The 24991-nt window shown below is 43.4% G+C and overlaps 1 protein-coding gene across 2 annotated transcripts in view; it reads right to left on the bottom strand.

Moving 5' to 3' along the window:
• Positions 1 to 1570: 1570 nt before the first annotated feature.
• PLXDC2 (plexin domain containing 2) overlaps positions 1571 to 24991 on the bottom strand; it is a 578876-nt gene continuing 555455 nt past the window's right edge. For both annotated transcript variants that reach the window (XM_056519248.1, XM_056519249.1), the window contains exons 13-14: positions 5262 to 5422; positions 1571 to 2897 (exon numbers count right to left, since the gene is read on the bottom strand). In XM_056519248.1, coding sequence (XP_056375223.1) covers positions 2781 to 2897; positions 5262 to 5422 — 278 coding nt within the window. In that variant the 3' untranslated portion in view covers positions 1571 to 2780. The remainder of the gene's footprint in view (positions 2898 to 5261; positions 5423 to 24991) is intronic.

Genomic DNA, 24991 nt, shown 5'->3' with positions numbered 1-24991 from the left:
ATTTAGATCTCATAGAAGCATTTTTATGAGCCAGGGCAGAAAACCAATGCAAAGTGCTGCTCCCACTCCAGTGCACTCACAACAACCATGCAATATATGGACATTCATTTATGATCCCTCAAAATGTCTGTGCAGCTAATACCATGTGTTCCCTGGTATTAAAAGGATTGTAAAAATAAAAAAGAATTGGATAGACTGGCTTAAAAATAATATACTCACCTACCAGAATCCCCACTACTCCAATTATGAGCCTGGCTTCCCACTAATCTGCGCTTCCTGGTTTTATCTCGATGGCAGAAATGCCAGTTTAGCCGCCCAAACTTGTACCTGGCTAAGCTGGGGATTCCTCGTGTTGAGATTGGACCAGGAAGCACTGATCTGCGGGAACCCAGACACTATATTGTAAATGGTACCTGTAATAAAGACATATCAACAATTTTTACCGGTAGGGTCTGAGTATTCAGACCCTGATCAATCATGAGAATAAGGCAGGATAAATGCACATTTAGTGTTTTCTCTCCTGACTCTGTGTCACGTGACCTGGATGGATACTCAGACCCCAACCGCAAAAAATGTTTTTGACATTGTCCAAACTTTTTATTAATTGATAGGTACATTTAAGGCAACCTGACAGATTTTACAAAAGGTTTCCATTGATGGACAATCCTTTTATCAATTCATTGCCAAGCATAAGAGAAAATTCTGTAGTGCCCGCAAGGTCCCCCTGCTCAAGAAAGCTCATGTACAGGCCTGTCTGACATTTCCCAATGAACCCTTGAATGATTTGCTGATTTTGATCATGGTGGAGAGTTTGTAATCTGATTGATTGCTTGTGTGGACAGGTGATTTTTATACAGGTACAGGTAACAAGCTGAGATTAGGAGCACTCCCTATAAGAGGGAATATAAAAATATGTATAAAATCCGTATACCTGCATAAAGGACACCTGGGAGTCAGAAATCTTACTCAATAATAGGGGATCAAATACTTATTAATTAAAATGCAAATTGATTCATAACTTTCATAACATTTTGTTTTGGATCTTTTTGTTATTTTTCTGTCTCTCGCAGTTTAAATAAGCCAAAATTATAGACTGATCATTTTTTTGGGTCATACAAAATCTGCAGGGGTGCTCCTTTATCTTATCTAGCTGCATTCTTTATTAATCATACATTAAGTTTTGCCTTAAATCTTCTTTTGAGATGAAAAACATATAGGAGATTTATTAATATCTGTCCAGAGGAAAAATTGCCCAGTTGCCCATAGCAACCAATCAGATCGCTTCTTTCATTTTCAACAAGGCCTCTGCAAAATGAAAGACGCAATCTGATTGGTTGCTATGGGCAACTGGGCAACTTTTCCTTTGCACAGGTTTTGATAAATCAACCCCATACTGTATTCTGCACAACATCGACCTTTCACCCATTCCATTGTAAACATAAACATCTCATATGCTCCATGGTTGTTACTCCAGGATTTCCTATCAATACCTTTAGATGACATTCATACAAAGCCATGAGAGCACACTGCACACATCCAGTCTGGTAATTAGGTAGGTAATGCAGTCTTTGGTATGTGTACACTGTTTATTATTATAAGTTGATCTGTTGAAGACATAGCATTTCTAGAAATGTTCCTGAGAAGACTTTGGGCAACATTTGCAAAGGTCGGAGGGCTCGACTTATATTGCATGTCCTGGCTGCAGAAGAATGTGTATAGTCAAGTATCTATACATGTACTGTTACCGTTTGAGCCCCTTTCTGAGTCTCTGTTTTCTACTACACAGCATGCATCTTGAACTATTTATGGTGCTTCTGTATGAAAACGATAGAACAGAGAACGTTCCATCACATTGAGATAATAAGGTGTGCTGTAGAGCTATTTGGCTGCATCCAGAGATGAATAAGTGTGTGTGTAAACAACCCATTTTCTATTTTGCTTTATTCCAGCTATGTCTTTTGCATCTATATATACAACCCTTCCCAATACATATAACATTTTTTTCAGGACCATAGATAGCGTCATAACCCAAGAGGACTCCATGCAGCTTATGCCAGGAAAACACAGATACTTTGACCCTTTGGAAATGTTACCCATTGTCTGCAGCCCCATTTTCGTTCATCAATCCACATAGAATTTTGATAACAGCTGTAGAGGTCACCCGGGGATAATTATGTTTGGACATAAATAAAAGAAAACAGAATATCACTCTGTCCACATTTGTCATATGTATATAAAGCACAATACTAAGTAGACAGCAATAAACCACTTTGTATCATGGTCATGTATCCGGGTCATTGATGCCTATGTGCACTGTCTGTAAAAAGAGTCCAAGAAATCACTTATTCAGAAGCACAAGAACGCCTCGTCCTGCCATGCTTACATGTCACTTCCGCTTGCTCGATAGAATTGGCTAAGCTGCACTCACACTTGTCCATGGAAAGATTTATGAATGCTTTTTCCATAGAGACCTCTTATATGTTGGAGTTGTTCTTGTGTAAAGTCTCTTCTGAAGCCAGTAGAAGAGTTGTTGTCCATTCACTACTGTTGTCCAGCTATGTTGCCCAGGACGTACTACTTATATTCCACAATAGGAAGACTACCGTGAGCAGCTTTTACACTTCAGAGCAAAGTAATCTTTCTTCTTGATTGGCGATCATGAGAAATAACACTTGTCTCTGGATAAGTAGCTCACAGCATTATTTTTCCTGGAAAATATATGCAAAAAAAATTTAAACGTCTTCCACCAGAAACCAGTACTGGTGCATTGTTCCAAAAACTCAGCATTGCTCTGATACAATGAAGCCTTCTTTTTCCCCAACAGGTTCTACTTCAGCATAAGCAGGATGACCTGATCCCCGCCTGAACTTCATTGCCGGCCACCTGCTCGGGCGTCTCTGGAAAGAAAAGATGACAAATAAGTGAATCCTTTAATAAGATATAGTAAAGCATCTTATACCAATATAGAGTTTGATGGGGACCCCTGTATGCTGGTATTAGCCATCATGACTGCCAAAGGCAGAGTTTTATTTGTTATATTACCTGTGTGGACTGCAGGGTCTGTACAGGGTCTGTATAGGTGTGTCCATTAACAGTCTTGCATGCATGCTGTCTGTGCACAACAAGATTAATAGACATGTTTCTTCTATACAGAAACCATTACTCAGGGGTACGCTCTATTGGTATTCAAATCACTTGTTTTAGAAGGAATTCTCTGTGTCAAACACCTCCCACTCACACTTTGGTCCCTGGGTAGTAGCATTGCTCTTTTTTTTAAGTTGAATTGTGTTTCCCTGACACCATAAAGAGCTATTATGCTTGCCTCCTCCCAGACCGTGAGAATAGCATTTTAATGGGGGGACCCCTACGAGTGGGACCCCTGCGATTAGACATCTTATCCCCTATGCTTTGTAAAGGGGATAAGATGTTTAGGGGTGAAATACCCCTTTAAATAAATTCAGAGATTCCTAAAAAGAATGGAAGTCAATGCAATAAAGTGATAAGAATCATTCATAGGAAAAACGTCAGATGAGTACGCAAATTTGGGGTTGGGTAGAGAAACATATACGGAAGAATGAATGAGAAAACAAGCAAAAATCAGAGGCAAATTGTGACTTCAAATGCAAATCTATATATCTTTTTTTTTCCTTGTGAAGTATTTTGCTCTCATATTCAAGGTATTATGCAGATCTCTTATCTCAGAAGTAACTGGTTCTCTTTGCAATGAAATAGATTTCATATTTGTGACTTTGACAAAACAGTAAAAGGAGGAATTATGTGTAAATGTGAGGCTGCGCTGGAGGTCTCAGGAGTGCAATGTGATCAGTATTCTGCACAAGGTCATCCTTCTTACTAAGATCTGACAGATATTTAATAAGTCTTTGTAAAGTCACATAGAAATCCTTTATCCAGCAAAAGACACAGTAGATGTTCATAAAAGAAACATGTGGCGGTGTATTTTGTCATCCAAGAACCCGACGCAGGAATAAATGTTTACTGTATTAACAATTTAGTCAGCAGAAGGAACACGGTGATATCATACGAGATCAAGACAAATGGGCCGTATGTAAAGGTCTTGTGAGCCCTATAAATGTATTTATCAAGAGGAGCTGGTGTGTGGTACATGGAAGTATATGGAATAATACTAATGGTGGCTCCCAGCAAGATGGAATAGATACACAGGTGAAAGACATTTACAGCTATAATCCTCGCCCTGACAGGCACGTTGGGCTCCACAACTCGCCTGATAATATGGAACATGATGGACAAGGCAGGAGATGTGTGGGGGTAGTAATAGTGGTGGCAGTTGAAGTAGTAGTAGTAGAAACAGAAGCATTAGTAATAGTACAGGATAGAACATGATGGACAAGCCAGGAGATGTGTGGTTGTGTAGGCTAATAGAAGTAGTAGTAGTAGTACAGTATGGAACATGATGGACAAGGAAGAGATGTGTGGATGTGTAGGGCTAGTAGTAGTAGTAGCAGTACAGTATAGAACTAGGGTAGCCACCCAGCCGGTATTTCCATGATGCTACCGGTAATTTTCTATGAAAAATACCGACCATGCAATGCCGGTATTGCTGCTGAACAGGTAGCGCCGCGGCCACTTTAAATCAGTGACCTGCGGCAGTGAAGAGTGACCTTTTCTTGCGGAAGGAAGACGTCACTAGACACTGTCAGTGTGGGGGAGGGGGGTTGAAATGGCACAGGGGGAAGGGGGTTTAGAAGGGGGTATTGAAATCCTCCCCTCTGATCCCACCTGTGCCATTTCAATCCCCGCATGTGTATTGTATCTCTTCTATCACTTCCATATATATTTAATTATGCAAATTAGCATGGCCGGTATTTTTTTGCTAGAAAAGTGGCAACTCTATATGGAACATAATGGGCAAGGCCGGAGAAGTGTGGATGTGTAGGGCTAGTAGTAGTAGAAGCAATAATAATAGTAGTGATACAATATGGAACATGATGGATAAAGGGACAATCACACATGCAAGATGTACGGCTGTGTAGGGCTTGTAGAAATGGCCACTATTTTGCGAAATTTAGATTCACAGAAATTCTAAAAAATATATGTGGTTTGTGTCTAATCGATTTGCTATCCAGTGGACAGGTAATAAATGTTATGGGCCAGAATAATCCTTTAATAGGTTGTAGGGTTTGGTTGAAGGGGGGCATAGGAAATGGTCTCCGGTTGAACCCAAGCTTGCATAGGTACCAGCAGTGTAATTCTTTAAAAACTATACAGTATAATGAGCTTACCTCAATGAAGAAGAGACTGGCAGAAGATGTCGGGTGATGGTACATGTAAATTGTTACGAGGATGGCCACGACAACCACCAGCACCAGTACAAGGATTCCTATAATTAATCCTGTGTGCAAGGACCCGCGCTGCTTCTCCGCCGCACTGTCGTCTGTTGAGGCTACAAGGTGAGGAGGAAACATGACAAGACAGAATGAGGAATGAGACATGAGGTTTTCACGGAATATTGCATATTCATACAATGGGGCCTCTGGGGCTTACCAACATTCTGAAACAAAATCTAAAAATACTTGTTAGAAAAATAGATAGAGGCGGCTGGAGAGGAGGCGGCAAGGGAACTGTGAAATATCCTACTGATAATAATTAGATAAATAATAGAATAATTTCCATATAGTAATATATATTTATATATATATATATATATATATATATATATATATATATATACACTGCTCAAAAAAATAAAGGGAACACTAACTAAGATAACACATCCTAGATCTGAATGAATGAACTAATCGTATGAAATACTTTTCTCTTTACATAGTTGAATGTGCTGACAACAAAATCACACAAAAATGATCAATGGAAATTTATCAACCCATGGAAGTCTGGATATGGAGTCACACTCAAAATCAAAGTGGAAAACAACACTACAGGCTGATCCAACTTTGATGTCATGTCCTTAAAACAAGTCAAAATGAGGCTCAGTAGTGTGTGGGGCCTCCACGTGCCCGTATGACCTCCCTACAATGCCTGGGCATGCTCCTGATGAGGTGGCAGATGGTCTCCTAAAGGAAGTCCTCCCAGATCTGGACTAAAGCATCCGCCAACTCCTGGACAGTCTGTGGTGCAATGTGGCATTGGTGGATGACATGATGTCCAAGATGTGCTCAATGGATTCAGGTCTGGGGAATGGGTGGGCCAGTCCATAGCATCAATGCCTTCCTCTTGCAGGAACTTCTGACACACTCCTGCCACATAAGGTCTAGCATTGTCTTGCATTAGGAGGAACCCAGGGCCAACCGCACCAGCATATGGTCTCACAGGGGGTCTGAGGATCTCATCTCTGTACCTAATGGCAGTCAGGCTACCTCTGGCAAGCACATGGAGGGCTGTGCAGTCCCCCCAAAGAAATGCCACCACACACAATTACTGACCCACCGCCAAACCGATCATGCTGGAGGATGTTTTAGGCAGCAGAACGTTCTCCACGGCGTCTCCAGACTCTGTCACATCTGTCACATGTGCTCAGTGTGAACCTGCTTTCATCTGTGAAGAGCACAGGGTGCCAGTGGCGAATTTGCCAATCTTGGTGTTCTCTGACAAATGCCAAATGTCCTGCTCGGTGTTGGGCTGTCAGCACAACCCCCACCTGTGGATGTCGGGCCCTCATACCACCCTCATGGAGTCTGTTTCTTGGTAGCACCTCCATGCTCTGGATACTACGCTGACAGACACAGCAAACCTTCTTGCCACAGCTCGCATTGATGTGCCATCCTGGATGAGCTGCACTACCTGAGCCACTTGTGTGGCTTGTAGACTCCGTCTCATGCTACCACTAGAGTGATAGCCAGCATTCAAAAGTTACCAAAACATCAGCCAGGAAGCATAGGAACTGAGAAGTGGTCTGTGGTCACCACCTGCAGAACCACTCCTTTATTAGGGTGTCTTGCTAATTGCCTATAATTTTCACCTGTTGTCTGTTCCATTTGCACAACAGCATGTGAAATTGATTGTCAATCAGTGTTGCTTCCTGAGTGGACAGTGTGATTTCACAGAAGTGTCATTGACTTGGAGTTACATTGTGTTGTTTAAGTGTTATTTTTTTGAGCAGTGTATATCTCAAGCCACAATGTTTCCCAACCAGAGTTCCTCCAGCGATTGCAAAGCTATGCATTCCTCCAGCTGTCTGGGCATGCTGGGAGTTGTAGTTTTGCAACATCTGGTGGGCCACAGTTTGGAGACCACTGCCAATGGAGCATTGCATGGGCTATAAGACTGCACATGACCTTTAGAAGTCTTCTCAAAAAGAAACTTTGCTCCTTCAGTCCCACCAAAAACGCATCTCTGCTAGCCAGTCATCCCCTCCTCTCTACTGACACCTAAACAGCTGTCTACAGTCGGATTACTCTTTTCCATGAGGAAATCTGGCTTGGCTAACAAATATTGATGGGACAAAACATCACCAAAAATTCTTAAAAAATATGTTGAATATGAAAACTTGATTTGCACAATAAGCCATTTTCTCATAACAAATTGTCTCTGTCAGAATCAAAAACTTTTTATTTGTTGTACAACTTGGCAAAACATTAACCTTCCTAATATACTTCATAAGAAAATGTTATATCTCCTTTTTATAACATTCAAAATATAATCCTGTCTGGCTGCAGCATCATCTTTGTCCCGGCTGACGATAATGCAAAGTCCAGTAAGTGAAGGTGGGACTAGCTTTCCTCTGTGCTCACTCCTGTCCTATCAGAATTCAGCATGAAAACAGAGAGGAGGGGGTTACAGACAGCCTGTAGTGATTGGAAAAAGAGGCCCAGCTCAGCACAGCAGACTCAGGGAAAAAGTGAATGCATGGTGAGTGAGGGCGGGCTCAGTGCTTGCCTCGGACACGCCCCTTCCTGAGCAGAGGATGTCTGAATAAGTGATTTTTTTTTTTTGCCAAATACAGAAGCTAGACACATATAAAAGACATGCACAGCATCAGTATGACCTAATGAGTTACATACAGAAGAATTATTTTTTGTGCAATATGACAGGAGAATGATGGCCCCAGCATACAATACATTCCTTCCTACAAACAACGACTCTTCTGTATGTTTGGGTGAGTCTATAGCTTTTTAGCAGAGATTAGGACTTTGATGAATTTCCCCTTGGGACCGCTCTATATTTTCTCTATTTAAACACATGGCACTTTACATCTGCCTATAAAACTAATTATACAAACGGCAGTGGTAAATCTCGCGTACGATAAAAATATAAAATGTCATATACTGTGTATGATAAAAATACCTTAAAAAAATGCAGCTGCGTCACTAACAGATGTTCTATCGCCTCCAGCTTTGTCAACAAAATATCTCTGAAAGCAATTTGGACACAGCGAGCACCGTAATTACCCAGATAATGAATGAGATTTCAGTTTTTTTCCCAATAAATCAGCAGCGCTGCCCCGCAGACAGTGGAGAGGCCCCCATTGTCATTATACTTTACAACGTTCCCATCGATCAGCGTCTAAAATATTTATACGGCCAGAATGATGATTAGGTGGAAGGGATCAAAGTCCTTACTGATTAATAGGATGCAATTGGCGTAAGTTATTGGGGCTATAGGGCACTATTATGTTGCAAGTGATTATGGGTAAAATCGTAGGATCAATGCATTACACAATGGTCAGATGATTCTTTGTGAGGCTATGTTCACACGGCCAAAAATGTGTTCAATGTTCCGGTGGGCACTTGGACCGCCCTGTCTAATATTGGGCAATGCATTTCAAGCGGAATATGCAGAAAAAAATTGATGTCTATTCTTTCTGCGGACACCGGAATCTGTGGTGTAGCGACCTGGGTGCGGGCCACACTGGATGACACCAGCCTGATGGGGTGACACCAGGTACTTCCTGCACTTTCCCTAGCATCCCCCCCCCACATCCTCACGTGTGCAGCCCGGCGGCATGTCCGCATGCACCCCCGCCTCAGCTGCGCTGCCCAGCTGTGCCACCCCTCCTGTACCTGTGCTTCAGAGCGATTGGGGTCCGTAACGGGACGTCACCGGCGGGGTTTGCTGGACGACGCAGTCATGACTAGCACTGGGCTGGTAATAACAGGCCAGCCAGAACACCAACGACCAAAGAATAAGATAGCAAGCAGTATTGCCAGCCAGCAAGCAAGGTAAACTACTGCCAGGGAGAAAGGGGATGATGGGGGTGCTACTGCTAATGCCAGGGAGAAAGGGGATGATGGGGGTGCTACTGCTACTGCCAGGGAGAAAGGGGGTGATGGGGGTGCTACTGCTAATGCCAGGGAGAAAGGGGATGATGGGGGTGCTGCTGTCAGGGAGAAAGGGGATGATGGGGGTGCTACTGCTAATGCCAGGGAGATGGGGGATGATGGGGGTGTCACTGCCAGTGGCAGGATCATCCTCCTGGCAGTAGCACCCCCATCAACCGGGAGGCTGGTGCTGTTGATGGATGATGGGGGTGTTACTGCCAGGAGGATGATCCTGCTGATGGGTGATGGAAGTGCTACTTCCGGGGGGGGGGGGGGGTAGTAGCACCCTCATCATCGCTCGGCAGGATCATCCTCTTGGCAGTAGCATCCCCATCATCCACCAGCAACACCCCCCCCCCCCTTCCATGTGGTAATAGCACCCCTCATCATCCATCAGCAGGATCTGCTGATGAGGATGCTACTCCTGGGGGGGGGGTCGCTGGTGGATAAGGGGGCTACTTCCCATCCTTCCTGGCAGTAGTAGCACCGCCTTCATCTATCAGCAACACCACCAATACCCCCCCCCCCCCCCCCCCCCCATGGTAATAGCATCAGCTATACAAGAAGACACTCACAGCCTGCAATGACTGTGGTAGGAATGGCTCTGTTCACATTATATGTTTTAAGCATGCCCTTTTGTTTTAAAATGGCATGATAAAAATGCATAATGTGAACGGACCCTTTCTGACTGTGTCTTCCTAAAGAGAGAGCATTCAGCTGTTGCTAAATTACAATTCCCAGAAGTCTGACCAATAAAACTGACGAACTGGAGTTGATAATGTCTGAGGAGAATAATGACATAGTGGGCATAACAGAGACTTGGTTGGACGATAGCTATGACTTACTGAGGCAAATAAACAAGGCAGCGAATCAGAATGAGGTGATAATAATGGGTAATTGTAACTATCCTGATATAAACTGGGAGACTGAGTCCTGTGAATCTCATAAAGGAAACAGGTTTCTGACTACAGCTAAAGACAATTATCTGTCCCAAATGGTGCAGGGGCTAACCAGAGGGGGCGCCCTACTAGACTTAATATTAACCAACAGACCTAACAGAGTAACCAATCTGCAAGTGGAAGGACACCTGGGAAATAGTGATCATAATATAATACATTATAACTTGTTCTGCAATAAGGGAATCCCTCGAGGGGATACAAAAACAATGAAATTTAGGAAGGCAAAGTTGATCAGCTCAGAGAAACCCTTAACAATATAAAATGGGATAATGTCCTCAAAAACAAGAATACTGACACTAAATGGGAGACTTTTAAGAATATTTAAAATTCTCACTGTAAGGCTAGGTTCAGACTACGGAATCTCCGGCCAGAAAATTTCTGCCCGGAGATTCCGAGTGTGGCCAGCGCTGACTGAATCAGTCGGCGCTAGGACCGCGCGGACACTGCAGTCTCCAATAGACGAAATTCCGTAGTCTGAACCTAGCCTAATATGTGTAAACCTTATGGGAATAAAAGGGTCAGGAATAAAATATGGATGAATAAAAATGTTAAGAGGGCAATAAATTAGAAATATAAAGCATTTAAACTACTAAAACAGGACAACAGTGAAGGAGCATTAAAAAGCTATGGAGAAAAATGTAAATGATGTAAAAACCAGAAAAAAGCCACAAAATAGAGACAGAAAGACTAATTGCCAAAGAGAGTAAAACGAACCCCAAAATGTTCTTTAACTATATAAATAGCAAAAAAGGTTAAAAATGAAAGTGTTGGCCCTTTAAAAAATGATGAGGAAGAAATTATAGACAGAAATCAGGAAAGAGCAAATATATTATACAAATTCTTATCCACTGTATTCACCGAGAAAAATGAAATGTCAGGTGAAATACAGCAAGATAAGGTACAGGTCACCTGTCTAACCCAGGAAGAAGTACAGTGCCACTTACAAAAAAAATCTAAATAGACAAATCACCAGGTCCAGATGGTATTCATCCCTTGTTCTAAAGGAATTGAGTAATGTAATAGACATACCTCTATCTTTAATATTCAAGGACTCTATAGTGACAGAGAAGGTTCCCCAGGACTGGCGCATAGCAAATGTGGTGCCAATATTTAAAAAGGGGTCAAAAGGTGATCCTGGGAATTATAGACCTGTTAGTTTAACCTCCGTTGTATGTAAATTGTTTGAGGGTTTTCTAAGAGATGCTATTTTGGAGTAACTTGATAAAAATAAATGTATGACTCCACATCAGCATAGCTTTATGAGGGATCAGTCCTGTCAAACTAAGCTGATCAGCTTTTATGAGGAGGTGAGCTCCAGACTGGACCAGGGGGAATCACTGGATGTCGTATATCTGGATTTTTCCAAAGCATTTGATATGGTGCCACATAAAACATTGGTACATAAAATGAGAAGGATTGGGCAGGGGGTGAATGTGTGTAAGTGGGTAAGTAACTGCTCAGTGATAGGAAACAGAGGGTGGTTATTATTGGTACTTATTCTTATTGGGTGACTGTTACTAGTGGGGTACCACAGGGGTCAGTCTTGGGTCCTGCCCTATTTAATATATTTATTAATGACCTTGTAGAGGGGTTGAATAGTAAAGGAGCAATCTTTGCAGATGATACTAAACTCTGTAAAGCAGTAAACACAATAGAGGACAGTGCACTGTTACAAATGGATCTGGATAGGTTGGAGGTTTGGGCTGGGAAGTGGCAGATGAGGTTCAACACTGATAAATGTAAGGTAATGCACATGGGGAGGAAAAATCTGAGTTTATTAAATTATAGATTATTAGATTATGTATTAAATGGGAGAACACTTGGGACGACTGACATGGAAAAGGACTTAGTGGTCTTAGTTAACAGTACATTTAGCTGTTGTGATCAGTGTTGGGCAGATGCTGCCAAGGAAAATAAAATCATGGGGTACATCAATAGGAGCATAGATGCCCACAACAAGGAAATAATTCTATCACTGTACAAATCCCTAGTCAGATCACACATAGAATACTGTGTACAGTACTGGGCACCAGTATACAAGAAAGATATAGTGGAGCTGGAGAGGGTTCAAAGACGGGCAACCAGGGTAATACGGGGAATGGGAGGACTACAGTACCCAAAAAGATTATCAGAATTGGGGTTATTTACCTTAGAAAAAAGAAGGCGTAGGGGGTACCTAATAACTATGCATAAATATATCAGGGGACCGTACAGAGATCTCTCCCATGATCTATTTATACACAGGACTGTATCTATAACAAGGGGACATCCTCTACATCTAGAGGAAAGAAGGTTTCTACACCAACACAGCTGGGGGTTCTTTACTGTAAGAGTAGTGAGACTGTGGAATTCTCTCCCTGAGGAGGTGGTCATGGTGAACGCTGTAAAATAATTTAAAAGGGGTCTGGATGCATTTTTAGAGAGTAAGAACATATTGTTGGTTATGTATTTTAGATTTAAAAGGACAGAACGTTGATCCAGGGATTTATTCTGACTGCAATATTTGGAGTCGGAAGGAATTTTTACCTCTAGTATGAGGGTTGCTTTGCCTTCCTCTGAATCAACTCAGTGGGGACTCATTAGGGATATAGGTTGAACTTGATGGACTCTGGTCTTTTTTCAACCTTATGAATTATGTTACTATGTTAGATATCCTGTTTATCCCCTGCATCTCCTGGTTTTGTCTGCTGTAAACTTATCCCTATATCTAGTCTTGTTCATATTATCATATCTGCCGTTTATCATGATTCTGGTTTCTAAACTGTATGCTAGTATGTAGGGATGAGCAAATGGAATCTGATGAATCCGAATTTGTTACGAATTTCAGGAAAAATTTGATTTGCAACGAATGCGAATATCGCCACGATTCTATTTAGTGTGGTCCAGGCTCCAGGGCATCTAAAATGGCGTATCCAAATGTGAGGAAATGGGGCAAGGAATGCTGGAAAGGTGGGAACAAGGTTAGGCGGGATGACCCTGAATCACATGCAGCATGCAGCCTATCAGCAGCCAGTCACCCCCGTGATGTCACAGCCCTATATAATTGGCAGCCATATTGCGGCCAATCACTTCAGCCTTCCACTGGAGAGAGAAAGATAAGGACCGACAGTGCTGTGTGTTGCACAAAAAAGCTTTTTACAGCAGCGATTCACCTCCTAGTCAAGTCAGCGTTCTGTTGTACAGAGAGAGGGACAGAGAGCAGTGTGTTTTGCACAGAAAATAATTCTTACTACAGCGATTCACCTCCCAGTGACTGTCTACAGTGTTCTATTACAGAGAGGGACAGAGAGCAGTGTGTTGCACAGTGTGCTGCACAGAACAGCAGAAGCACTGATAGGGAAGGAAGTGAGATTGAGAGAGAAAGTGACATTTTGGGTGTAGTACACAGCGATTGCGTGCTGCAGCACTGGTGTGTACTGCTGGTGTTGTGCCCAAATCCATTTTAAAGCGTACTGTAGCACATTTTCCTCCCCTCATAAGTGCATACCACATACGTACGTCTAAGTGATTTACTATTTTGTACCTGTTTAAGTCTCAAGGGCCTGGAAACTGTGAAAGGCCAGGCAAAAGTACTCACCGGCTAATGTTGTACACAAATACTTTTTTAAGCTTGCTATAGCGCATTTGTCTCTCCTCATAAGTGCATACCACATACGTACATCTAAGTGGCGTTCTATTTTGTTCCTGTTAGAGTATCAAGGGCCTAGATACTGTGAAAGTCCAGGCAAAAGTACTCACCGGCTGTTGTTGTACACAAATACTTTTTTAAGGGTACTGTAGCATATTTTTCTCACCTCATAAGTGCATACCACATACGTACATCGGAGTGGTGTACTATTTTGTACCTCTAAAGTCTCAAGGACCTAGATACTGTGAAAGGCCAGGCAAAAGTACTCACCGGCTGGTGTTGTACACAAGTACTTATTTGAGTGTACTGTAGCGCATTTTTCTCCCCTCATAAGTGTATACCACATGCGTACATCAAAGTTGTGTACAATTTTGTCCCTGCTAAAGTCTCAAGGGCCTAGAAAATGTGAAAGGCCAGGCAAAAGTACTCACCGGCTGGAACGTATTGTATTTCCCTCATATACGCACTAAGTATGTCAGGCAGAAAAGTGCCAGGACATGCACAGAGGAGTAGCAGAAGCCTAAATTCATCAGGCAAAGGTTGCAGCAGACTAGGGGTGAGTGGCATCAGTAATTGCAACGAGAAGCCTGGGCTCCCGGTATCACCATGTCTCGACCAGCAACCCATCTGCCGTCATCGATTGGTTAACACGGTCATCCACTTCATCACAAGTGACATCTGACAGCCCCCAGTCAACAATCCGTGGGTTCCTCAGACACAACCCTCAGTTGGCATGGCCCGCGAGCAGTCCCTGTCCTCCCATTGCTTCTGTCCTATGCTGTTCCCTCCCCCACAGAAGTATCTTATGTTGTGGGTTCAGCTCCACTATTTAGTGAGGACGATCTAGAGGACAGTCAGCAGCTACTGACTGTGGTAGCATGGTTGGCAGTCAGCATGGTGGCAGTGGAAAGTCTGGAACCAAACGTGCCCGGGGAGACCACCTGCTTCCTGGCAGCCTACCTTCCCGTGAGGTAGTGAAACAGGGGTTCCTGGAGTCAGCGGCAGTAGCAGTCAATCAATGCGGACTGTTGGTGGGGAAATCAGCTACTCAGCAGTGTAGCAGTTTTTAATCAAGCATCCGGAGGAGGTTAACCTGGCCACATGCAAGATGTGTTGGCAGAAGGTGAAGCGTGGCCAGGGTCCCAATGTGGGCACCACGGCCTTGCATCAACATATGCAGCGTCACCATAAAGCAGCTTGGGAGAACCGTGGCTCCGATGTGGTGGTCCAGCCTGCTGCCTCACCCAGTGGCATGCCGCTCCCTGTTTCAGACAGCCAAGGCTCCACCACCTCAGCTGAAGGGAGCTGTGTGTCATACCTATCTTATGTCGCTCCAGAGGCTCCTGCTCCTCCTACTTCGAGTCAGTTATTCCGCCAGCAATCCATTGCCGAAGCCAAGTCCAGGAGACAACAGTATGCGCCCAATCCAATGTCGCAAAAGTTGAATGTGCTCCTATCCAAGTTGCTGGTGCTGCAGTCAAGTGGTGGACTCTGCACCTTTCAGAGAGCTGATGGCTTTTGCCGAGGTAGAGAGTGCAAAGCCGTCATTTCTTTGCGAAAAAGTCAGTCCCAGCCCTGCACAGTTTTGTGGAACAGAAGGCGGGCCAGTCCTTGAGCCTGTTGGTGTGTACCAAAGTGCATAGCAGCACCGACGTGTGGAGCTGTAACTACGGTCAGGGACTATACATGTCCTTCACAGCCCACTGGGTGAATGTGATTCCTACACAGCCACAAAAACACCAACTTGAACAGGTCATGCCGCTTCCGCCTCCACACTCCCAGGCTGTTGGTCCTGTGACAGTGTGTGGCTCCGCCTCCTCATCCTCCACCGTGTCTTCAGCCTCCACTGCACGGACAAGTCTCAGTGCCCCTCCAGCATACCATGTGTGCAGGACACGGCGGTGTCATGCTGTTCTTCACATGGTTTGCCTTGGCAAACGGAATCACACAGGGGAGGAAATGTTAAAAGTGATTCATCAAGAAATCGAATCATGGCTTACTCCACGAAAACTGGAAATGGGAATCATGGTGACCGACAAACGGAAGAACATCTTAAATGAAGAAAATTTAAATTTCTAAAAAATCAATGTGATCTTTTCAAGACTGAGGCACTATGGTCGTCGATGTCATATATTAGCTGTGGAATTACCACAAGAATCCAATGAAACAGGTTGGAGCAATAACAATGAACCATAACTAATTAAATGAAACATTTGCAGTTAAACAAAGAGTTAGGCAGTGGGGGGGCTGGGTGCCTGAGAGGCCCAGGCTGTTGGTCCTGTGACAGTGTGTGACTCCGCCTCCTCATCCTCCACCGTGTCTTCAGCCTCCACTGCACGGACAAGTCTCAGTGCCCCTCCAGCATACCATGTGTGCAGGACACGGCGGTGTCATGCTGTTCTTCACATGGTTTGCCTTGGCAAACGGAATCACACAGGGGAGGAAATGTTAAAAGTGATTCATCAAGAAATCGAATCATGGCTTACTCCACGAAAACTGGAAATGGGAATCATGGTGACCGACAAACGGAAGAACATCTTAAATGAAGAAAATTTACATTTCTAAAAAATCAATGTGATCTTTTCAAGACTGAGGCACTATGGTCGTCGATGTCATATATTAGCTGTGGAATTACCACAAGAATCCAATGAAACAGGTTGGAGCAATAACAATGAACCATAACTAATTAAATGAAACATTTGCAGTTAAACAAAGAGTGAGGCAGTGGGGGGGCTGGGTGCCTGAGAGGCAAGTGCTGGAACATGTGGTAGCTCGTCTTGCGGCGGACTACAAATTTTTGGGGAAAATTCAGCGAATCGTCCGAATCAAATTTTTCAAAAATTCGCTCATCTCTAGTGGTATGCTATATTCTGCCTTGTTTTTACTTATATATCTGTTTTTTGGTTATTGTATTTCCATTATGTTCCTGACTTGCTCAGTTGGTTCGTTTTTTTGGACTCTTATGTCCATGCACTTTGGTGCAAGGAAGGGACCGGCTCCAAGTTGTCGATCCGTCGTTTTATGCGGATGGGCTAGTAGGCAGGGAGAGTGGTTTATGGGGACAGCTTTAGGGCTCACTTCTCCCTGCCCTCCTCCAAATTATGACAGTAATACTGGCAAAGCTACCAATCAGATCTGTCTTGGTGGGGTAAGCAGGATGTAAACTCCAATGCAACACTACTAGGATTGGAGGGGTTAAATCCAAAGACCACCTCTAAGGTATGATCACTCCAACAGATCTATCCTAAGATCAATAACAGATCATGAAAAATCATAGCAGATCAGTACAAACTATAATACTTTCAATGTGCATAGAATTATTCCAAAGATTCCGAGAATCTCTCAGCAGCTCTGTCTATAAAAATCCACCAATAATACTTTACTGTTATCGAGCCTGACACAGTTTTAAACAATCCGGTTTATTCTATAATGTAATCTGCCCGGCTTGATACAAACAACTTCATTATGGAACTATTTAATTTCAATTGCCTCAACAAAAATCGTATCTCCAAACCAAATAATTCTCTAAACAGTTCCACCACAGTAATATATTGAAATAGAAATCTGAAATGCAAAGAACATGTCTCGGGGAGATAGAAGTCGGGGAGAAGATTGATTCTCATTCTATTGCGTTATATCAAGCAATTCTTGAATCATGTTTCTATTTTTTGTTTGTTATAAAGTCCTGGATGGTTAAGGGTTACAGTATTTGTTTACAGGTAGACCAGTACAACATCTAAATCCGGCTAGTACGGTAGATTGTAAAAACAAAAAAATAAATAAAAACAATATTGTAATTGTATTAGATTCTAAGCTGTTTTATTTCCTACTCAAAAACTGCTTAAAAACTCCCCTACTGTATTTTTTAAACTCTATAAGTTCCACCTCTCTATCATATCAATAGAAGAACACAAATGGGTTTGTTTGGATGTCCAACAATGTTAACTATAAACCTCCTAAAAACAAAATAAAACAATTAGTGTTCCTCAAGGGCAGGTCCATTAAAGGGGTACTCCGGTGCTCCAATGTTCTGAACATTTTGTTCAGAGCACTCGGTTCCTGCAGCAGTGATAGCGATGTCATGGCCACGCCCCCTTTTGATGTCAAGCCACACCCCCAGAACGCTGGAGCACAAGAGTACCCCTTTAATGGTGCTGCGTCAGATCACAGGCTGTGGGTCTAGCAGTGGAGTATCCTTTTAGCTGCACTAAATACTGGTTGGAAAACCAGTAAGGTGCTGTCACAGGCCACAACTCTGCTGACGTCTCTGCCCATTTTAGAAACTGTTCAGAGTACAAGCAAATCCCCACAGCAAACTTCTCCTGCTCTGGACATTTCCTGACATGGACATAGGTGTCAGCAGAGAGCACTGTGGTCAGACTGGAAAGAACTTCAAAAAGAAAAGAACTTCCTTTGTAGTATACAGAAGCTGATAAGTACTGGAAGGATTGGGATTTTTTAATAGAAGCAATTTAAAAATCTGTTTAACTTTCTGGCATCGGTTGATTTAAAAAATATTGTTTTCCACTGGAGTACCCCTTTAAAAATGCTAGTGGCTTGGAACCACAAGTCCCAGCTGCACGCAAAATGCTTGTGTAAAACTAGCCTAAATCAATGGGGAAATTAATTGTGACAGAAGAAGTAATTAATCATGACAGATCATAAGGAATCATGAAAAATATAACAGCTCATGTTACATCCTGACAGCAATGAATCATGATGAATCATAATGGATGATAATAAAAGTAAAAAAAAAAAAACATAATAAAATTAAGAACTCCAACTGCACTTAAAATGTAGTGCAAGCTATAAACTATTTTTTATTTTTTTAAATAAAGCCGCTTAAAGCAAGCAATAGTAAAAATCTTTCATAACTAACAGCAATGTTTCCACCCATGTAGGGGACTCTTGTAAACTTTTTAAGGCTATTGTATGCTGTTGCCAACTCTATTATTTTTAATGAATAACAGATCATGCTGAATCCTTATGGGTCATGGCAGATCATGACGTATCATAATGGAACATAACAGATCAGTTATGTAAACCATTATATCAGAGGCTAAATGGAAGTTTTCATATATTCCTTGTGGGACCCATTGTTGGAATTGTAAGAGTTTTGATATGGCACCCATAGACATGAATAAGGTCTTACTATACATACCTATGCCCCTCCCCCATTTCTGAAAAAATTATAGTGTATTCTGTGTTTTAAAGGGATACTCCGGTACTTACACATCTTATCCCCTATCCAAAGGATAGGGGATAAGATGCCTGATCGCGGGAGTCCCGCAGCTCGGGATGCCCGTGATCATGCACGCGGCACCCCGTTTGTAATCAGTCCCCGGAGCGTGTTCGCTCCGGGACTGATTACGGTCGACCGCAGGGCCGGCGGCGTGTGACGTCACGCCCCGCAATGCAAGCCTACGGGAGGGGGACTGATTACAAACGGGGTGCTGCGTGCATGATCACGGGCGTCCCCAGCTGCGGGACTCCCGCGATCAGCCATCTTATCCCCTATCCTTTGGATAGGGGATGAGATGTGTAAGCACCAGAGTACCCTTTAAAATAGTTGCGTGCCCCACAAAAATGATGCGGCTGTCCATGCTGTGTTGTTTTGTGTTTTGCCATACAGCCTCATGTTCCCGTGCATTTGGCTTTACTTTGTATGGAAAAATAAAAAGATTGTTCTTTTCACTACTATAGTGGAAATAAATGAGAATATTGATGTGAAGGCTCCCATGGCAGTTGAAGTCCTCTACTTTGAGATCATTTTGGAGATATGTTTATCAGGAAAAGATGGACAACTGCAAAACATGAATCCGCTTATAAAATCTAAATCCTCCTGCTTACATTATAAAGAAAGACCAAAGACCCACGAACCAAATCCCTAATCCAAATAGACAACTCTCTGTGGTCCAGTCGGTAAAGATATTAAAAACAGTCAGGATAAAAGAAAAGAATAAGAAGTCGGCCTGTTATAGATTGAAGATCTGTTCCTGGAATTCCCTCTAATCTGTTGTGATTTAATTTTTTTGCGCTTAGTAGAAAGAATATTCCGTCACTTCAAAGTGACAGCGCAGTTCATGACGTGATCACAGGGATCGTCTGCATGGTAACAACAAAGGCCTTATATGAGCACATTTTTAGAGGCTCATTCATTTGGTTAAAGGGGCATTTCAGGGAAATATATATATATATATATATTCCCTATAAACCATTCAGCCTGATATGCATGGCTCCTGTGACCCTTGTTGTCTTCTCTGGCTGCTTGATATTCTTTGTCATCCTTTCCTCCCCTTGCCTACATCTCCCAACAATCATTGCAGCTCTGCTCTGCCAGACAGCTCAGTCTCTGAGAGCAGTTCCCTCCCTCCTGTTCTGAGCAGCAGAGAGTGGTTCAGTGTCTGATTGACTGAGGCTGCACACACCTCCCAGCTCTCAGCACTGAAGTGAGAATGAGTCATCAGTGCAGGGCAGAAACCATGTAGTCTGTGTCTCTCAGGAGGGTGGGGGCTGCTTTCAAAGAGGGATTTGGACAGGGACAGAGTAGATGGCTGGGTGATGTCATTCCCTCACTTCATGCATGTAAGTGACAACCAAAGAGGGGAAACTGCACTATATAGCTAATGAATGATAGTTAGACAATTAAATAGGTTGATGGGAGGGAAAGGATGGGCTATGGGTTAAGTTTCCTAGAATACCCCTTTAAGGAAATCAGAAATATGGTGCACAAAGGAAAGAGCGCAAGAAAACCTGAAATATTAGCAATAATGGAAGCAAGAATAAGTATGCTGTGATTTCCATAATCAGAACTCGGTTCTTTCACCTCAAGGTTACACTTCTCAAGAGAAATTGATTTCAATCTGTTTTTTGCCGAGACAATAAACAAAGCTGTCAACTTTGGAAATAAGCGATGCCATGTATATCAAGTGACAATTCCTAAGTATGAGGCTAGCGGCGGGCTCCGCAAGGCTTCTTGGAGGCAAACTTCATTACAATCATTACCGAGCAGATGCTCTTACAAATTAAAGGTCAACCAACTGGGTGGAATGTCACAAAAAAAAATTTGAGTAAGTATACCCTGTCTGTTCTTAGACTTTAACTTACATATGGATCTTATGCATAATAAAAATACATAAAAAGTAAACATCTGGACACATTAAATATTCATAGTAATGAAAAGTAAGAAGCAATTAATATGGTAAATTATATCCTATATATATATATATATATATATATATATATATATTGTAGGCAGTCAGCAAGTAAAGTGGTGGAAGGTAAATACGTGCCAAGTAGGTTGCTGTATCAACTAGTAAACTTCCAGGGTGGTCAAGGAGGCCGATCTGCTTCAGCATTTCCATACAGCTATGTTGCAGCAAAGAAACTGCAATATATGTGCCACTGAAGTCCCGGGGTTCGGTGGAGAAAGAGAGCCTTTTAAGTCAGTAACAGCAGGTTACTGACCTGTGCGTAGTTAGGATAGCTGCCATGCAGCTTTAATGGGCTCTTTTTCTGGAATGGCTATAGTGTGGGGTATGTAGTGTCCGGCTTTAGTGGAATGGCTGTAGTGTCCGGTCTGGGCTTTACTGGACCTGTTAGGCCTTTAAAGCCTGCTGCTCCTAGACCTCAGGTGAGGAGAGTGTGAACCTAAGGAGTTGTTCCTGTGTGGGGCCACCCTTTTTTAAATGAGTAACACTTTCCTCAATAATGTGGAAGGGAACAACGTATTGTCCATTGTAGCAGGTGGGGATAAAAAATTCCCCTGTAAGGCCATACTCTCCCCCTATTAATTCCCTTCTTGGTAAGTGTTACTTGCCCTAAAAAGGGCGGCTCCACACAGGAAACTCTCCCTACTTCTAAACCCTGGGAAATGGCAGTGTTTGTAGATGGAAATAGGGAGAGGTTCTTCTGTGGGGCCGCCCGTTTTAGGGCGAGTAACAATTGCCAAGAAGGGAATAAATAATGCAGGAGTAGGGCCTTACAGGGGAAGTTTTTACCCCTACCGGTTACAATAGACCATACGTTGTTCCCTTCCACCTTTTAGAGGTCTTTGCATCACATCAATAATTGGTGGTGTAGGTGGCACATAGTGTTTTTTTTTGCACACCTTTCCTTTAGTATGATTTTAAAAAAAATTGGGGTACATATATTTTATTCTAAGAAAAGTTAAGTCTTACTAATGCATATGCTTAATACTTACTTGTGGTCCGATGCCAAGGAATGTCTGTAACTGGGGGGCAGCACCTTAAATATGTTTTGCACTATCCATTAGAGATGATGTACCTGAATTTGTTACGAATTTCATGAAATATTCGATTTGCAACAAATATGCGTGAATTCTATCGCGTGAATTGCTTCATTAAACTCCATTTACTGTGGTGTGGTCATTCAGCCAATATATGGTTTACTGATGCTGCGGGGCCTGGGCCTAAACATTTTTATGGTAGGTAGTACTTGCTAGCATAAATCTTCAATTTAAATTTCAAAATTCATCTTTTAATCTTAGGGATTGTGAAGCCCTAGTGTCTACTCATGCTGCCAGCTCCAGGATGTGCTATTCAGACACCATATGGTCTCCTCATGCTTCAGCCAACTGCAGGTTGTGCCATTCAGACACTATATGGTCTCCCTATGCTGCCACAAACTCCAGGCAGTCATTCAGCCACTATATGGTCTCATCATACTGATACCACCTCCAGGCTCTGTCATTGTGCTGTCAAGTGACATGTGACTCCTAAAATTTCAATTTAGAAATCCTCAATTTCAAGAAAAAAATCTTAAATTTCCATTTAAAAATCTTACATTTCAATGGTCTCCTCATGCTTCAGTCAACTCCAGGCTATGTCATTCAGCCACTATATGGTCTCCCCATGCTTCAGCCACCTCCAGGCTGTTTCATTCAGCCAATATATGGTTTACTGATGCTGCTGGGCCTGGGCCTAAAATATTTTTAATACAGACTCGCCGCAAATAAATTCCGATTAAATGTAATTTTTTCGAAAAATTTGGCGAATCGGCCTAATGGAATTTTTGAAAAGTTTTCTCATCTGTACTACCCATATTTGTGAAGTGTTGGTGTGGCACCATGGTCAATCTACTCTGATGCATCAGGCATTGGTGGGGGGAAATCCTGGCTGATCCATGCCTGATTCATTTTCACAAAGGCCAGTCTCTCCACATTTTTCATGGACAGACAAGTTCTCCTTGGGGTTACTATGGCCCCCACCGAATTAAACACCCTCTCTTATGGCACACTACTGGCCGGGGGGACAGCTTTTCCAGGGCAAAGTTGCAGCCACAAATCAAGTTTGGCTGCCAAGAAGTCCAGCGGATCTTCAAGGATTGTTGGCATGGTCATGTCAAGGTATGCCACCACCTGCTGGTTCAGGTCCTGCTCCAGGTCTACCTGCTGCTGATGAGTTGCTTCACTATGTGGGTGAAGAAAGGTACTCATCAGCGACTGTAGACTCAGGCTGCTGCTGATGGAGCTGGTACTGCTCCTGCCACCCCACCCCTCCCCATCAGCCATGGCAGTGGAAGGTGAGCGCAGAGGGCCCCCGAGTCAGAACTGCGAGAGGATTGACGATGGCGCAGATAGGCATCGGCCAACTGACTACGTAGGTCAGTTTGTCCTCTCTCTCAGTGAGTTTAAAAAAGGCCCCCATTTTGTGCTGGTAGCAAGGGATCAGTAAGGGGGAGAGCCAGAAGTCATCCCGCTGCCAAATGGTGACAATTTGAGCATGCATCGTGCCATTTGTGCAAGTGACTCCCTGCCTCTATCGCCACTGCATACTAGCACAATGTGTCTGGGTCCTGTGTCTCGCCTTCCTCATAACCCTCTAGATCCTCTTGCTGCTCCTTCTCCCCCTCTCCTGTCAGATAACTAGAAAAACTGCCCATCTCACTAAATCTAAACTGTGCTCCACTGTGCTCTTCCCCCTCCTCCTCCAGTTCCGCCCCCACAGGGCTTATGTGGCCATGAGATGTAGGTGCCACGTCTCCAGTGCCCTGACCAGCCATCGTTTCCAACATGTGTTGTAGTAGATGAAGCAGTGGAATGACATCGTTCATCCCGAAATCCTGGCGACTGACTAATAATGTGGCTTCCTTAAAGGGCCTGAGCAAACGGCAAATGTCACCTATCAGCTGCCACTGGTTGACATTGAAGATATACAGCGGAGTCCCCCTATCCACTTGGATCATCAAGAAATTGATAAGGGCTTTTCCCTGTTCGTATAGTCAGTCTAACATTTGGCAGGTGGAATTCCAACGTGTAGAAACGTCGCAAACCAGACTATGTTAAGGGATACCGTTCTGAGGCTGCAGCTCAAGGAGGGTGTGCTTTACAGTGTATGAGTGGCTGAAGTGCATGTAAAGTTTCCTTCCCATTGTAAGGATGTCTTGCAGGTGGGGGAAACACTTCAGGAACAGCTTCACAACCAGATTGGACATGTGTGCCATGCAGGGCACATGGCTCAGGCTTCCTTGTCGCAGATGTTCTTCCCTTTCCCATATCCAGTTTTCGTGGAGTAAGCCATGATTCGATTTCTTGATGAATGACATTTAGCAGTTCCTCCCCTGTGTGACTCCGTTTGCCAAGGCAAACCATGTGAAGATCAGCGTGACAACGCCGTGCCCTGCACACATGGTATGCAGGAGGGGCACTGAGACTTGTCCGTGCAGTGGAGGCTGAGGACACGGTGGAGGATCAGGTGGTGGAGTCACACACTGTCACAGGACCAACGGCCTGAGAGCGTGGACCTGTCCAAGTTGCTGTTGTGGCTTTGCAGGAACCATATTTAGCCAGTGGGCCGAAAAGGACATGTATTGTCATTGACCGTAGTTACAGCTCCACATGTCGGCGCTGCCATGCACCGATAGGCTCACGGACTGGCCCACCTTCTGTTCTACAAAATTGTGCAGGGCTGGTACTGCCTTCTTCGCCAAAAGAAATTACAGCTTGGGACTGCAAGGGAGGGAAAGGCAGGGACTGCAGCACCAGCAACTTGGACAGGAGCATATTCAGCTTCTGCGCCATTGGATGAGTGGGCGCATACTGTTGTCTCTTGGACATGGCTTTGCCAATGGATTGCTGGCAGAATGAGTGACTCAAAGTAGGAGAAGCAGGAGCATCTGGAGCGACAGAA

Source organism: Hyla sarda, chromosome 5, assembly GCF_029499605.1.
Source record: "Hyla sarda isolate aHylSar1 chromosome 5, aHylSar1.hap1, whole genome shotgun sequence".
NCBI classification, from domain to species: Eukaryota; Metazoa; Chordata; class Amphibia; order Anura; family Hylidae; genus Hyla; species Hyla sarda.
The sequence above is the reverse complement of the archived record's forward strand: the minus strand, read 5'-3'. Positions and strand labels throughout refer to the sequence as shown.